The sequence below is a fragment of the Dicentrarchus labrax genome, unplaced genomic scaffold (assembly GCF_905237075.1).
Source record: "Dicentrarchus labrax unplaced genomic scaffold, dlabrax2021, whole genome shotgun sequence".
Lineage (NCBI taxonomy): Eukaryota > Metazoa > Chordata > Actinopteri > Moronidae > Dicentrarchus > Dicentrarchus labrax.
The window spans coordinates 4,825,669-4,839,206 of NW_026136722.1; the positions used below are offsets into that span (position 1 = coordinate 4,825,669).

Consider the following 13,538-nt stretch of genomic DNA (forward strand, 5'->3'; position numbering starts at 1 on the left):
TTCTTTGAATTGCTCAACAGCTGGCTGATTGATTGAATGTGCTTTGATCGTATCGATTAAAACATGATCATGATACAGGTGTAACCGTTATACCTCACCGGGATATTCTTATTTCTTACACGTGTGGAAATTCTCCAAGAATATTGATTCTGAACATTTGAACCACAGAGGAGTGACCATTACTGGCAGCATAGCAGCAGTGGAGTGTGTTGTTTCTTGTGTGTCTTCAGAGAGAGAAAGGACTCACATTTCCATCCTGAGTCATATCATGAAGGCACGTCACATCTTTTGTTTTAAGGGAGCTGAAAATACTCAAATCTGCATCACAAGATGATGTGTTTTTGGACAGAATAAAACAATATATGGCTTCTTAGTTTGTGAGCTTTAGGTGGAGGAGGTTGGATTTTGTTACCTTCGTGGCAGAGCCAGGTTGTTTCCCCTGTTTCCATTTGTACTGAGCTAAGCAACAGACTACACAGAGTGCCTAGAGGGGTGGGTACAGCTGCTACCCCTAACAAGTTGCCACCCCAGTTTGGTGTCAAATGCTGTCAAATTTAACACAAATTTCTGTTATGACGACATCTTAGACTAAGCGACAGGCTTAAGTTAAATGAAAAAAACGTGGATTTGGAAAAATGTCTGAAGATTTGGAAATAAAACAGTTAATTGATTTCTAACCTTTAGATATTTCTATTTAATGCTTCACTAATGTGCCATAATAATGTTTTTGAGTTCAAATATCTTCATTTGGGGGCTTTTCCAAGCAAATATTGATGTATATGATTGTTTGCAATTAAATTAGCAGATATTTCTGCCACACCTTAAAGTCAGCCTCTTGCCCACCCCATGACTATTTCTGTAGATCTGCCCCTGTTGCCCTACTCACTCGGAAAATAATTTGAAACAAGTGAAAATATGAATATACAATTATGAACCAGAAAGAAACATGAACATATAACCATTTATGTAATCTTACATTCCCTTTTCTTAATAATATTCACTTCAGTCCCCGACACTCGGGGAAAATACTGTAGATACATTCACAAACGCACAATAAAGACACACTTTCACATTCATGTCACAGCACTACATTGGACACACAGAGTGTTTTTCACATCTTCAAGCTGAGGTAAAAGCACAGCCTTTTCTTTTGCTCTCTTATATGAGCACTTACACAAGTCATTGACTTTTACATTATGTCAGAGAACACAACAACACTTTTACAGAAAAAAACTTTTGAGTTGAGATGTTTGCTTTAAGACTAGATACAGTCTTCACTTCAACAAAAAGTTAGCACATTATACTCCAACTGACAAAATCTTTTTTATTTACATCTGTTCTCATAGAGGACAGACCGCCATGCAAACACATTGGGCTGTGTTGCATTCTGATAAACATTATTTGCTGTTTATAATGTGTTCATACATACAACAACTCAATATGTTATCATTAGCTGATCACTGAGCTTTCGAATCTGGAACATGTTTCCACTTTTTAACTTTAGATCCTACCATATAATCCTTCATAGACATAAACCAGGTTCTCATTCCCACTAGCCAAGAACAAGAACTACTTTTTTTGGGACCTTTTAACACTGAATTTGGATCCAGATGATAGACTGCTGGGCTCAGCGGTGATCCTGCTGGCAGGTGACAGTAGAAAATTATAGCTTACACATCTTTCTTCTTCCTCTAAGAGTCCATTTAAATCTTATTAATACAGTTTTTCTCTGAGTTCTGAAAGGAATTGACATCCCAGCGAACAGAGCGGAAGATGGTTCCCTTTAAGCTGGCCTGCCTTTTAGTGATGCGATAGATCTTCCTGAGGATGGCGCGTCGCAGCAGGATGTAGACCCACGGGTCCAGGATCTGGTTAAAGGTTGCCATCCTGACACCCGTCACCATCAGGCCCTTGTAAGTGTTGATGTCACTGCTCATGGAGTCACTGTAGGACCGTATGGCTGATATCAGTCCAAAGACCTGAAAAAAGGGAAGAAAAGAAGTTTAGGCTCAAAATTTAGAATCTAATAAAATAATAAAATAATGTAAATAAGTAAACTGTAATGTTAATATTTAATGTAATAAAAAGACACTTGTGTTTTGGTTGTGCTAATACTTTATTGCAAATAATCCACAACTAACATGTTATAACTGCATCACCCTGAAGTATCTGTGGTGCTTTATGACAAATCTCAAAATATATAATAAAATAATGGATTTTATTATGTGAATAATCTAGGAACCTCCTTTGTGTGCAAAAAAGATTGCTTATGTGTGTCAAACACAATATGCAGTTGCTGATCTGCTGATGGGTTAGTCATTACAAAATCATGCTGTGCAGTCTAACTTTGTTCAAACCCACAGAACTTTATTGCAAACTCTAAAGTTTCCAAATATACTAAATTCACCAGTCTGAAATTTGGGGAAATGTATATAAAATTAACAACATATGTAGAATTAGCTAGAATGGTGCAGCCATAAAAATAATGCAGTCATATAGCTCCAATAAAGAACTGAAACAAGAAGATACCGAACATAGAAATATGAGACAGTGTGGAATAAGAGGATATTTCTGACGTTAAAGATACTTAAATTTAAAAAGGAAAACTGCATGTTATGTGGTTTGAAAATATTGTTTAGTAGTATTGAAGAACAATTCTGAGAAATGTTAAGTAACAGTGGTGCCTTTGAAGGCAGTTGGAATTATTGAGAAATTCAAAAGTTCCTGTTTCCTGCGGTTTTGAACAACTTAACATGATGCAAAAAATAAGAGTCATTCTTAGTTTTTGCAGTCAGACTGACACAACAAGATTATTTGAGACCTTCATAGTTTTCATGTTTAAAATGTCTGATAATCAGTTTGTCCCATTACATCTGTAAAAACAAATATCAAATATGCCCTTTTGAAATGTGACTATGGTAAATAATTTCCTCGACACTCACCAGCAGAGGGCTCCAGCAGATGCAGGAGGTGACCATAATGCCAACCAGCTGGACCACCATCTCAGTGTCATGGGACCTGGCTGAGCGGCGCTGGGTGCAGGACCTTTTCATTACGCGGGCTCTCACTAGCGTGATCCCACTGATGGTGTTGCACACAAAGGCCAGGGCCAGAGAGCTCAAAGCCAGTCCAGAAAACAGCATCACAAAAACCAGATCTGTCACTCCAGTGTTCTCCATCACCCTGATGAAGCACCACGTCCCCGGGTACTGGGAAGTATAGGTACCCAGGCTGAAGAAGGGTAGAAGGGCCACAAATAAAGCCAGTAGCCAGATCAGGGTCAGTGCCATCTTTGTCCGTGCTGTGGTCACCAGACGAGCGTGCAGCAAAGGGTTGGTGACACCCAGACAGCGCTCAGCAGCCATGGCACAGCCCAGGAACAGAGGGCACAGGCCAAAGAACACCATGCAACCTCCCAGAAACAGACAACGGGTATCCGGATTCTGAGAATTATCTGGAGAATCAGCTGAATATCTCCCCAGTACGAAGGCTCCAGCAATAACATGTCCTGCCAGATCTGTTGCCACCAGAGAGCTGGCAAAGAGGAGGAAAGTGGCCTTTGACCGCCGACGGAAGCGGTTGTAAGCCTTGGCGAGAATGATGAGAGCCACCACGTTGAACAGGATGCCCAGACTCATGGAGAGGATGGCACTGGTGGGGGTGTTACGAGTGGCATTATTATATACTCGGGAATCAACCCAAGGCTGCCCCATGGTGGTGTTGTTAGAGGGGGAAAAGGGGGTGATAATGCCTGAGGAGTTGTACTGCTGCATCGCCAGCATCACCGCTGGGCTCTGGGCCTGATGTGGTTTCTCTGGTTGAGAAGATACTGAAAAGGAAAAAAAAGACTGGATCAGCATGCTGACTGATACAGGGTTGTGTGAAAGGGGTGAGGAGGGGGCTTGACTCTTATGTTTCACTTTTTAAGAAAGCAAGAGCCTCCACAGCATCCTTAATATCTTCTTTGGATCTTCTTTGATTAAAATTAACTGCAGTACTGAACTGTTCCCCAATTTAAACCTTCTCTGGAACAATATTAAAACCACAAATACACTTTATAGAGAGCCTCTCTCTATCATTACTGCCACTGAGTGACCTGAGCACAGATGGTTGCGTTAAAGACACAGATTCAACATTTAAAAATAAAAATGAGACCAGATAATGTCATATAGTTGGTTGTATACCTGTATATTGTCTGTCATTTAACCAACAAAATAACCTTCATGGGGCCATTTATGTAACTATAAGCGATATCAAGGAAAGTCTAATATAAAATACAGATGGGGGGTGAAAAATTAAAAGAAGCCCAAGACTCACCCCCTTTCGTCTTGTCCGCTCTTTCAGAAAAGTTAAACTACCCCACCTTCAGTCAAAAGAAACTTGTATTACCCTCCTGTTTTTATGCTCCCACTCTCCCTCCTAATAATTACAGTCCCTCAAATATTCAAATATTATATCAATATTATATCATATTGGGGGATAATTTCAAAGTATTTAATCACTGACTCAACTTTAAAACAAAGTTAGCCCATTTTTTCCCTCACTTCTGTCTTCACAAGAGCAAACACGGGAAGTCTGAACAAGTTCTGACAGTTTCTGTTGACACTGAACGCTGCTGCACACATTCCTCTAAAAGTACGGTTACCATGTAGCAGCAGTAATCACTTGTCAACAAGTCATACATACAATAATCTGAGGCATTGGGGAAAATTGTACATTTATTAACATACAAACGATCAATGCTGTTTGTGTTAGATCAGATATACTTGAAGAAGGAAGGCACAGTGATGGGTGAAACATATTGCTTAATATATATTATGTAACTGCCTTTCAAACTGAAGTGTATTTTTGTGTGTTTAATGTTTTTCTATTCTTTGTACGTATAGATTTCATTTATATTTTTTACTTTTTAAACAATTTTTACTTACATGATCACGTAGTTTCTTATGCTCTGTGTCTACCATTAAATGTATTAATATAGTGTTATAAGCATGATATAAAACTGATAAATCAATCACAAAAAGGTAAATAATGATGATAATATAAAATGCTACACACACGAAGGCAGCCAAACAATATCTTTGTTGAAGATAAAGTTTAAGGAAGAGTTTATCATACTTTTGTAGTTAATGCAAGAGCGTTCTCCAAATGTGTGCGTATATCTTCTGACCACAAATATTTACAATAAAGCCAAACTGTAAATGTTGCCATAAAATCTAAAAAGTATTTTAACATCATTTTAAATAAAAATGTGAGAAAACTTGAATGATAGCCTCGGGGCATAAAATGTGTCCTTTGTATTCAGCTTTACATGCATGATATATAACCTTACCTTTGAAATAAGAAATCCATGGAGATGATCAGGATCACTTTGGTTCTGACAAACACTCATAACTGAAGCTACTTAAAATAAATGAATCCCAGTTGTTCTTGATATCCTATTGTGTTGTTCCAAAGTAAGAGCACTTCGTCATCTGAACGGTTTCCTTATTCAGCAACAATATTGAAGCTCTACTCTCAGAACAAGCAGCCTCCCTGTAACAGTGCACAAGCGTGTCCTCTCTTACTCACTACAGCTGGCTGCTTTTATACGGCAGAGCTGCACTGAGCCCACGTCACCTCTGGGTGTCTCAGTCGGTGAAAGCAGTTACTTCCTTGTAGCAGTGACTCCCCAGAGTGGACAGAATGAATGTACCAATCAGATAAATCCCAGAGTCAATTATGAATATGTAAAGTTCAGCTGCCTCGCCCCTGTTTCCACCTCAACTAACAGTTATGGGATGTAGGGGCTTAAGTATTAAACCTATAACAACAACTAGAACCTGTAGAGTTTAAAATTGAGGGGCAGATCTGCTTGAGGCTGCAGGAAAAAAACTAATTTTAAGTACTGTTTTTATGAGCAGTGATGTAGTTTTTAACTAAAATAAGTATGACTTCATATCGCAGCAGCTTAAGCAAAAAAACGTTAGGTAGTTGAACCTGCGTTACATACTTAGTTTCACTGTTTATCCCTTGTCTGTTAATTCTACATTAAAACACTCCCCTTGCTCCTCTGAGCCTCATCTGAACAACCTCAACAACCCTGTGGTCAGCGCTCATCAATGTAAACCAGCTGTGTTCCTGCCACTACAAACATCTCTGACACAGACTGTAGCTGCAGCTGTGACTGCAGATGATTTTCCAGCTCTCGAGAAGACTGGCCAGACTGTTGCTGCTGATGCTGTTGCTCTTGAAATTAGGGTTTAATGCTCTGGGCCTCGCCTCAAGGAGAAAAAAAAGCACGCTACGCATTTAAAATCCCAGTATTATGTCGTGACAAGCATGCCGAATGAATATACAAACTATTTTAGGCTACAGTGCCAAATGATGAAAAGCTTCTCGAGTTCCTATCATCACCAGTCAAACATCTGAAATTCCTCCTCCAGTGAGAAGTCTTCTAATTTCACTTTCACCTTCCGTCAAAACAGTAGAAGGACTCTGCTGTAAAATCGCGCGCTAATGTACACAATACAGCTCCTTGTTCATACATACTGCAGCTGTGTGTTGAAAAAAGTAATCTTGGCCTGCAAGGACTGGAACATGTGTGCATGTACTTGTGACATAAAAAAACCCAGTTTTTTAATAATGTGTTTTAAAAGCACATATCTGTACATTGCCTGTGCATGTCTGTGAGTACTTGCTGGTATGTAAGGCATGCCAGAGAGTTAGACAGCATGCCATTAGAGACAGGTGCAGTTGCAGTAGTTTTAGCAGTTTCCTTGTCAGTCTGTTGTGCTATTAAACCTGCAGACTGGCTAGGATTAACACCTGAGTTGGCTAAATAAAAGAACTCAGGTTAATGAATACAAAAGGAGGCTGAGGGAAGAGACGGTGCAGGAGAGGGATCTGCTGAGCGGACGGGGCCATTGGGATTAGGAGGTAGGAAGCCTGAAGTCTGCTCTGCAAAAGATCAAAAGAAAAGAGGAAGTCATGCTGATCATCGGCCAATTTATTTATCTTACTGATAAAGAAAATGGAGCAAAACAAAACTGTTAATTTCCTTTTGTGATGACATTAAAAAAACTATGTGCCTCATGAGGCTTTATTTACAGTAGCATACAAAAACATTTTATTTTAAAATCTTTTATTTTATATTATATTTTATTATTTTATTTGACCACGGGAGGACTCCATGAAACATATTTTACAATATGTTACAAAAGTTTCAATAAAAATGCAAATCTAACTTGTTTAAATCGAAGTTAAAAGGTTTATAACCTCACCACAAAATGTTTAATTCACTTGGCTTTGAAGAACTTTTTCCATCTCTGTGTGTGCCATTGTCTGCAGACACAAGCATGGAAAGACTGGCTTCTCAGTGTGGTAGAGAAAAAAGGTGTGTTTTTGAGATTTCAGTCTTTTGCTGTTGTATCTTAACTCCACATGGATGCCATTTACTTGTGTAGCCATGTTGGTTGCATTTTTTTTATTTGCACCAAGGGGACAGACCATAAAAAGGCAAACCACACGCCAAAAGAGCTGTAAATAAGTCTCTCAAGTGGTTTTGTATTGTACACTACACTGGACAACAACATACATCAATTCAAGAATAATTCTAACGTTTCTTCCTTGATTGAGGGGCCTCAGACACAAGGAGCACCAGCTTGTCGAGGGTTATGTCTTGGCTCACTTCATTGCATAGGAATCTGGCTGGCTGAATGACACTGGCTTTAGACCAAAAACAGCCAGAGTTTGTGTGTGTTTTTACAGCGTCTGTGTGTTCCTGAGGGTCATTGTGTTCGCTAAATTTCACCTTTTTTGTGTGTCCATCCAAAAGCCAATGCCCTCGCTTTCACATTTTTTCTCTCGACCGTGTCATACTGTTTAACATAACACTCTTTCTGTGACAGACCCTCCTCGGCTTTACAGTTTTAAACAATCCCCAGCAGTCTGGTCAAATATGGTTGGTTGCAGTTCATCTGTCACATCATTCTCTGCATTTCTGTAAAAACAGCCGCAAAGAATTCCAGGATTTATTTGTTTGAAACCTCATAATTTCCATGCTTTTAGTCCAGACATTTTTCTATAATTATCATGCTTGTTGGTTTTTATGTACAATCAATTGTTCACTAGCTCAGGGAAAGTGCATTTTGATCAAGTAGTCTTCTCCTTGTTGCAAAGTCTCTCTGGCATTTCATCTTAAATTATCTATCTTTATAGGCCCAGCTGGATTTGTATAATGATTTCAATACTTGTGTGTCTCATAAAGATCTTGCTCTTCCATTTGGTTGTGGATACCTAAAGTAAAGCAAGGCTAGATACATAAAGTAATGTATTCAAATAACTCTCCCCGCCTACACAGTCCTGCAACAGATCACTCTAATCACCCCTCGACCGACCACACGTGGTGAAAGCATATCCAGCTGTGGTTGTGGGGTCATGAGAGAAAAGAGAAGTTAGGGAATCAGATTTTTTTATTCATTTCAGAAGCAGAAAAACACGATTTAAGTCTGCAGAATGATGGTGTGCGGCCAAAGGGTCGTTTCCCTAGAAGTAGGTCTTATCAGATTAGAACACCCCTTCTCTTGTATTTTTCCCTTTTTTGGTATGTGAACAGTGACTATCCCTCACTGGTAAATAACCAATCAGCAGAGATTTGCAACATTTTGTGTTTTTGCATAGTATAATCTTATTTTTTTTAAGATGCATAGAATAGTGTAATGGTATTGCTACAGAGCATCTTGGGTTACTGTATACACTTAATGAGGAAACAGAACAAACTCAATTTAAACATTAATATTTATTTAGAACATTACAAGGTGGTTTTATAACAATATGATAGAATATAGACTATCTACATTTTAGGAGAAATTCACAAAAGCTGAAATTCTAAATAATTTACACTTGATGTTACCTATTTATGGATGGGAGCCTGAATGTCCCAGTGGAAGTTGTGCTGTCTATTCAGAAGGTTAATGTTATAGCAAAGAGCTGATTAGATTCGCCCCCAGTAACTGAATTTAATACCAACAAGTGACCAGTGTCATGTTCAATTTCCCAAGTTTATAACGAAGCAAATTTCCTGAAAATTGGTTCAAGATTAAGCAAATTATAGTTGATTTTATAGTGAAGCCTGCATCTCTTTATACACATTATATTGTTTACTAGTGGATATTGGCCGCTCTAATATGGCAGCCACAGTGGCACTGGCTACCCCTGATATCTGATTGGTCAAGTGCCACCCCATTATCCTTATCTCTTTCACTTGTTTTAAAGCTAGAGTGAAGATATTGACCCCCCCAGCATTATTAATATTTTCTCAAAACAAATGGTATTATTAGTTGTAACCTCAGTTTCTTTGGAACCATAATAATAGCCACTGATCCACACATTTCACTTGGAATTTCACCAGGAATTAAACTGGAAATTGTGAGATTAATACAAGCATAACAAAAAGTTGAATGTTTTCTTACAGATTTATGGCTTCAACCCTGAAATATTCCACCTTTTATATTACTTCACAGAATCTGGATTCCTCAGAATTTTACTGTAGTGTAGTCCAGCACGTACAAAAATCATAGGATTGAAAAAAATCAGTTCCTCCGAAATACATCGTATACGTCATTCAGTGGGCTGCAGGCCTGAGAGAAAACCCTGCTGACGATGAAGATGCTATCGTCTGTCTCAGGAGGATGGCAACTCACAGTGGGCTGACATGAACTGTGTCTCATGCACACACATGCACGACCAGCAGCCAGAGAGTGTGTCACACTGACATAACTCACACTGTGCACTGTACTGAATTATGATACTGACACCAAAATAAAGTGATTATGGAGATTGTATATTATTTATTTCAGATTCACATTGCTTTAGTGAAGACAGAATATGTATATATACTGATGATTTTTACCACCATTTTTCTATCAATGTATCCAATGATCACGTGTAATGTGAAAAGGCTCGCCTGCAGTGATGAGCCCACTGAGAATTATTATCCAATACTAATTAGTATTGAGCTTTTTGAGTCTTTTAGCTCATTATTTGGTTTTATGACCTCTAACTTTACTGTTTTGGTCCACTTGTAGCTCTTATTAGTGTGCAGCAGAAACAACAGTTTTCAGGCTCTAAAAGCTCTAGAAATCAACGGTACACTATCTGTCTGGAACCACACAGTAGACATACATTTAGCGACTAGCATGGTACTGCATTAAGATCTCCAAGAGCCAGATATTTTTCTCAAAAGTCCAAACGAATGATAACGTTGCTCCATATCTGCTGGATGTGTAATTAGGCAACTGTAAGGTGATATGTTAATGTTTACAGCTTGTTTACCCCAAACTCTATTAAAACAGTTTTGGATTGTTAGTCTCCATTGTATTTTATCATATTTTTGCAAACATGTTATCTACAACAACTTTAGAGTATAAGATGATGATATGTCAGTGTTGTGTCAACCATGGGTTGTTCCACTGTTCACAAGTGGGCAAAAAAAAAATGTCATACTGTTTCTTTGAAGCAAAGCAATCAGTCACTGATTGGTCAAAAAGGGCAACCATTAATTTGATGAGGCTTTCGCATAGATTTGGTTTGTCACTAATCTTGCCAGAAGATGACCTCTCTGTGAGGATCCTCAAGGTGCAACGCATCATCGCTGCCGTAGTCACTGTAGAATTCAAACTCAACCATTTTTCACTGCACGGTGACTCTATTGGTATAACACGTTTGTTGTCAAAGCATTGTACACATTCAAACACTTGAAAGACGTTCGTATGACTTCTGCTTCCTGTCCATTGTGTATGCCTGGCTATACCTAGAATATCTGCTGCCAGGATGAACAGTAGTCACTGAGCCGCTTATCATTCCTGTCCCTCACCAAGTGTACGTAATGAATGGGCATTTCCTTGACTCACTGAAGTGTGAAATAGCTGGAGCAAAAGAGCACAGACCACTTATCACTCAGTTACTGTATAAATCAAATGAAAACTCAAACTCCATTAGTGAATATGAATGTGAAAAAACAGGCTCTATCCGGCGTGTGAGACACTGCATCACTGTGAAAAGGTCAGCCGCAGAGAGAGAGAAGTCACCGTCGCAGACGACCTTGATGCATAACTCCATTTAATGCATAAGCCTGTCTAATTTCAGCCTCGGCCTTCTGCAGTTATGACGCTGAGAAATAATGTTGGTTTAGGAGGCTGGTGATGTGATGTGTATGATTATGTAATAGTAAACCTGTAGGATATGTGCATCATTAAGGCCCAGTGGGTATGTTTGCTGAAACAACTCCTAAATGTGACACACAAAGTTCAAGTTCACTGAATGCCGTCAGTGCTTTACAAATATTTCCTGATGTGGAACTTTTATGTAAGCTATTTTTAATCATAATTATATGCTATTATGAACTTTCAAAATACCATCATCAGTATCTTCACTATTTTCCAAACAATTGTTTTTCCATTCTAGGTAAACACTGGTTTTCCCAGAGCTTCTTTTCCCATTCAAATACTGATATGGTGATTCTGAGCTATTTTAAACTTCACCGCTGGTCGCCAATCCTCAGACTGTGCTCTAGGATGTGACATTAATCTTGTTTCTACTTGTCCTTGCCCATAACTGTCTTCACATTGTACTGAATGGTAGGCGTGGGATGGTGTTTAACTTCTGTCAGTGTCTCCTCTGGTATGAATGGATGTCGACTACAGTCTTTCTATAAATATTATAAGTCTATTTGTAACAGGTTTGGTTAAGTTAAGGTAAAAAACTGTTCAAATTTGACAAATATTCTCTCTCTCTCTCTCTCTCTCTCTCTCTCTCTCTATATATATATATATATATATATATATATATATATATTATATGTAGGTGGACTTTCCAAATAAAGTGTTACCACAATTACCAGAGCTTTCTTATAATCAGTCAAGTCAATGGACATCATGTTTGATGGATTACTTGTAATAGGATGTGTATAAATGTACTATATGCTTTTGTAATGCATCTGTATTATGTTTCTGTTGGTTTATCATCTGTATACGTAGCTAGATCAAAGCATGATTATTGTTAATTAAATTAACTCCCTACAATCCTACAAATTAGTTAAATATGGGGGCAGTCCAACAAGCCGACATCATATCATCTTATAAAGTTGATGATTTGAAGATATGATGAACGTGTTGCTTACTTCATCCATCCACAACTCACAAGCAACATTATCATTCATTTAGTGTCGTGTTACAACCTCCTGATGAATATGAGGCTGGCTTATATCTGGCTCTTCAGCTGCTATATGCTTCATTATGTTCACCAACTAGTTGCTACCTGTGTCTGTCTGCCGTTTGGAGCTGCACAGGTACCATATAACCTGTTTTTAATGGAAATGACGAGAGTGGTGAGAAAGAAATTCGTAAAACCAAAACAATTAGCTGAAAGACGCTAACATTCTGCTTAAGTAATTAAGTAATTTCCCCACGGGATTATTAAAGTATATCTGATTCTGATCTGATTAGCGTTGAGGGTAGCAGCGGAGACAGGTGATAATTCTCTATGGTTTTGTTGCTATAAGTGACCTCTTTAACATTACATGTACCATTCGATTCACTGATTGGAGCAGCTCTAAAGTGACACCTGACACCTTAAGGCAACCTTTTGATTTCAATGGACAAATGTCATTTTTTAAAATTCCTTCCAAAATGTAATTTTTCCCAGTTTGAAAATGTCTTCATCCCTTCCTTCTTAAGTATTACATCCTGAAAAGGGCCACGTTATGAAATAACAGGCAAAATAAAGTAGCTGCTTATGTATCTTCACTTCTGATCCTCCGATTATGCTGGCATTTCTCATCACTTACTGAAAAGAGACCTTTAGGAAACCATGGGAAGACTTTCATTCAAGTATGATGTCCAAATTGTCTGTCCTGTACAATCATCACTCTCTCTCTGCCCTCAGTTTTTCCACAGGAGAGTTGTGTCGCTTGCTGGCCACCTGGTGTGACAAGCTCCAAAGCTTGTCAACACATGTCAAACATAATAGCAAAGCATGCTAGGAGAACAGAGACTGCCAAAGACACACAGTGGAAAGTTCAGTAATCAGGTCTCATTGGGCCATGTGTTACATTATGTAAGACCCAGATATCTTCTGTGGTGCCCATACATGTTATAGTCATAACCATTCATTGTTTTTACAGTGTTTCAGGTTTATTTATCACATACTCTGCTTTGTTGCCCCCTCTGAATGAGCTTGCACAGAAAATATCTACAATACATAAATATACAGATATAATTGTTTATTAAGAATCATAATATTAATAACAAGTTAAATCCAAATGCAAAGTTAACTTCTTAAAATTCTTACATCAACACACAAATGGAGCTTCAATATAAAGGCCACAGTGAATCACATTTTCTTGGAATCTCATCTGACAGAAAAACAGCTGCATCTTGCAGTTGGTGTATGTTGAGCTGACTAAGTCCTTTTAAAGTGGGTTGTTCGCCACGTCTCCTTGCTTCTAAGAACAACAGTGAGACACAATTGCAGAGGAATTCTCTACTGCAGAAAAGGCT

The 13,538-nt window shown here is 38.4% G+C and overlaps 1 protein-coding gene across 1 annotated transcript; it reads right to left on the reverse strand.

Annotated features, from left to right (window-relative positions):
- Window positions 1–949: 949 nt before the first annotated feature.
- Window positions 950–5,573, reverse strand: LOC127355967 (prostaglandin E2 receptor EP1 subtype). Its single transcript, XM_051387317.1, has 3 exons — window positions 5,333–5,573; window positions 2,943–3,829; window positions 950–1,979 (listed from the first exon to the last, which is right to left on the reverse strand). Exons 2-3 carry the CDS (start codon window positions 3,780–3,782, stop codon window positions 1,704–1,706), a joined length of 1,116 nt encoding a protein of 371 aa, XP_051243277.1. The 5' UTR covers window positions 3,783–3,829; window positions 5,333–5,573; the 3' UTR covers window positions 950–1,703.
- Between the last annotated feature and the right edge of the window lie 7,965 nt (window positions 5,574–13,538).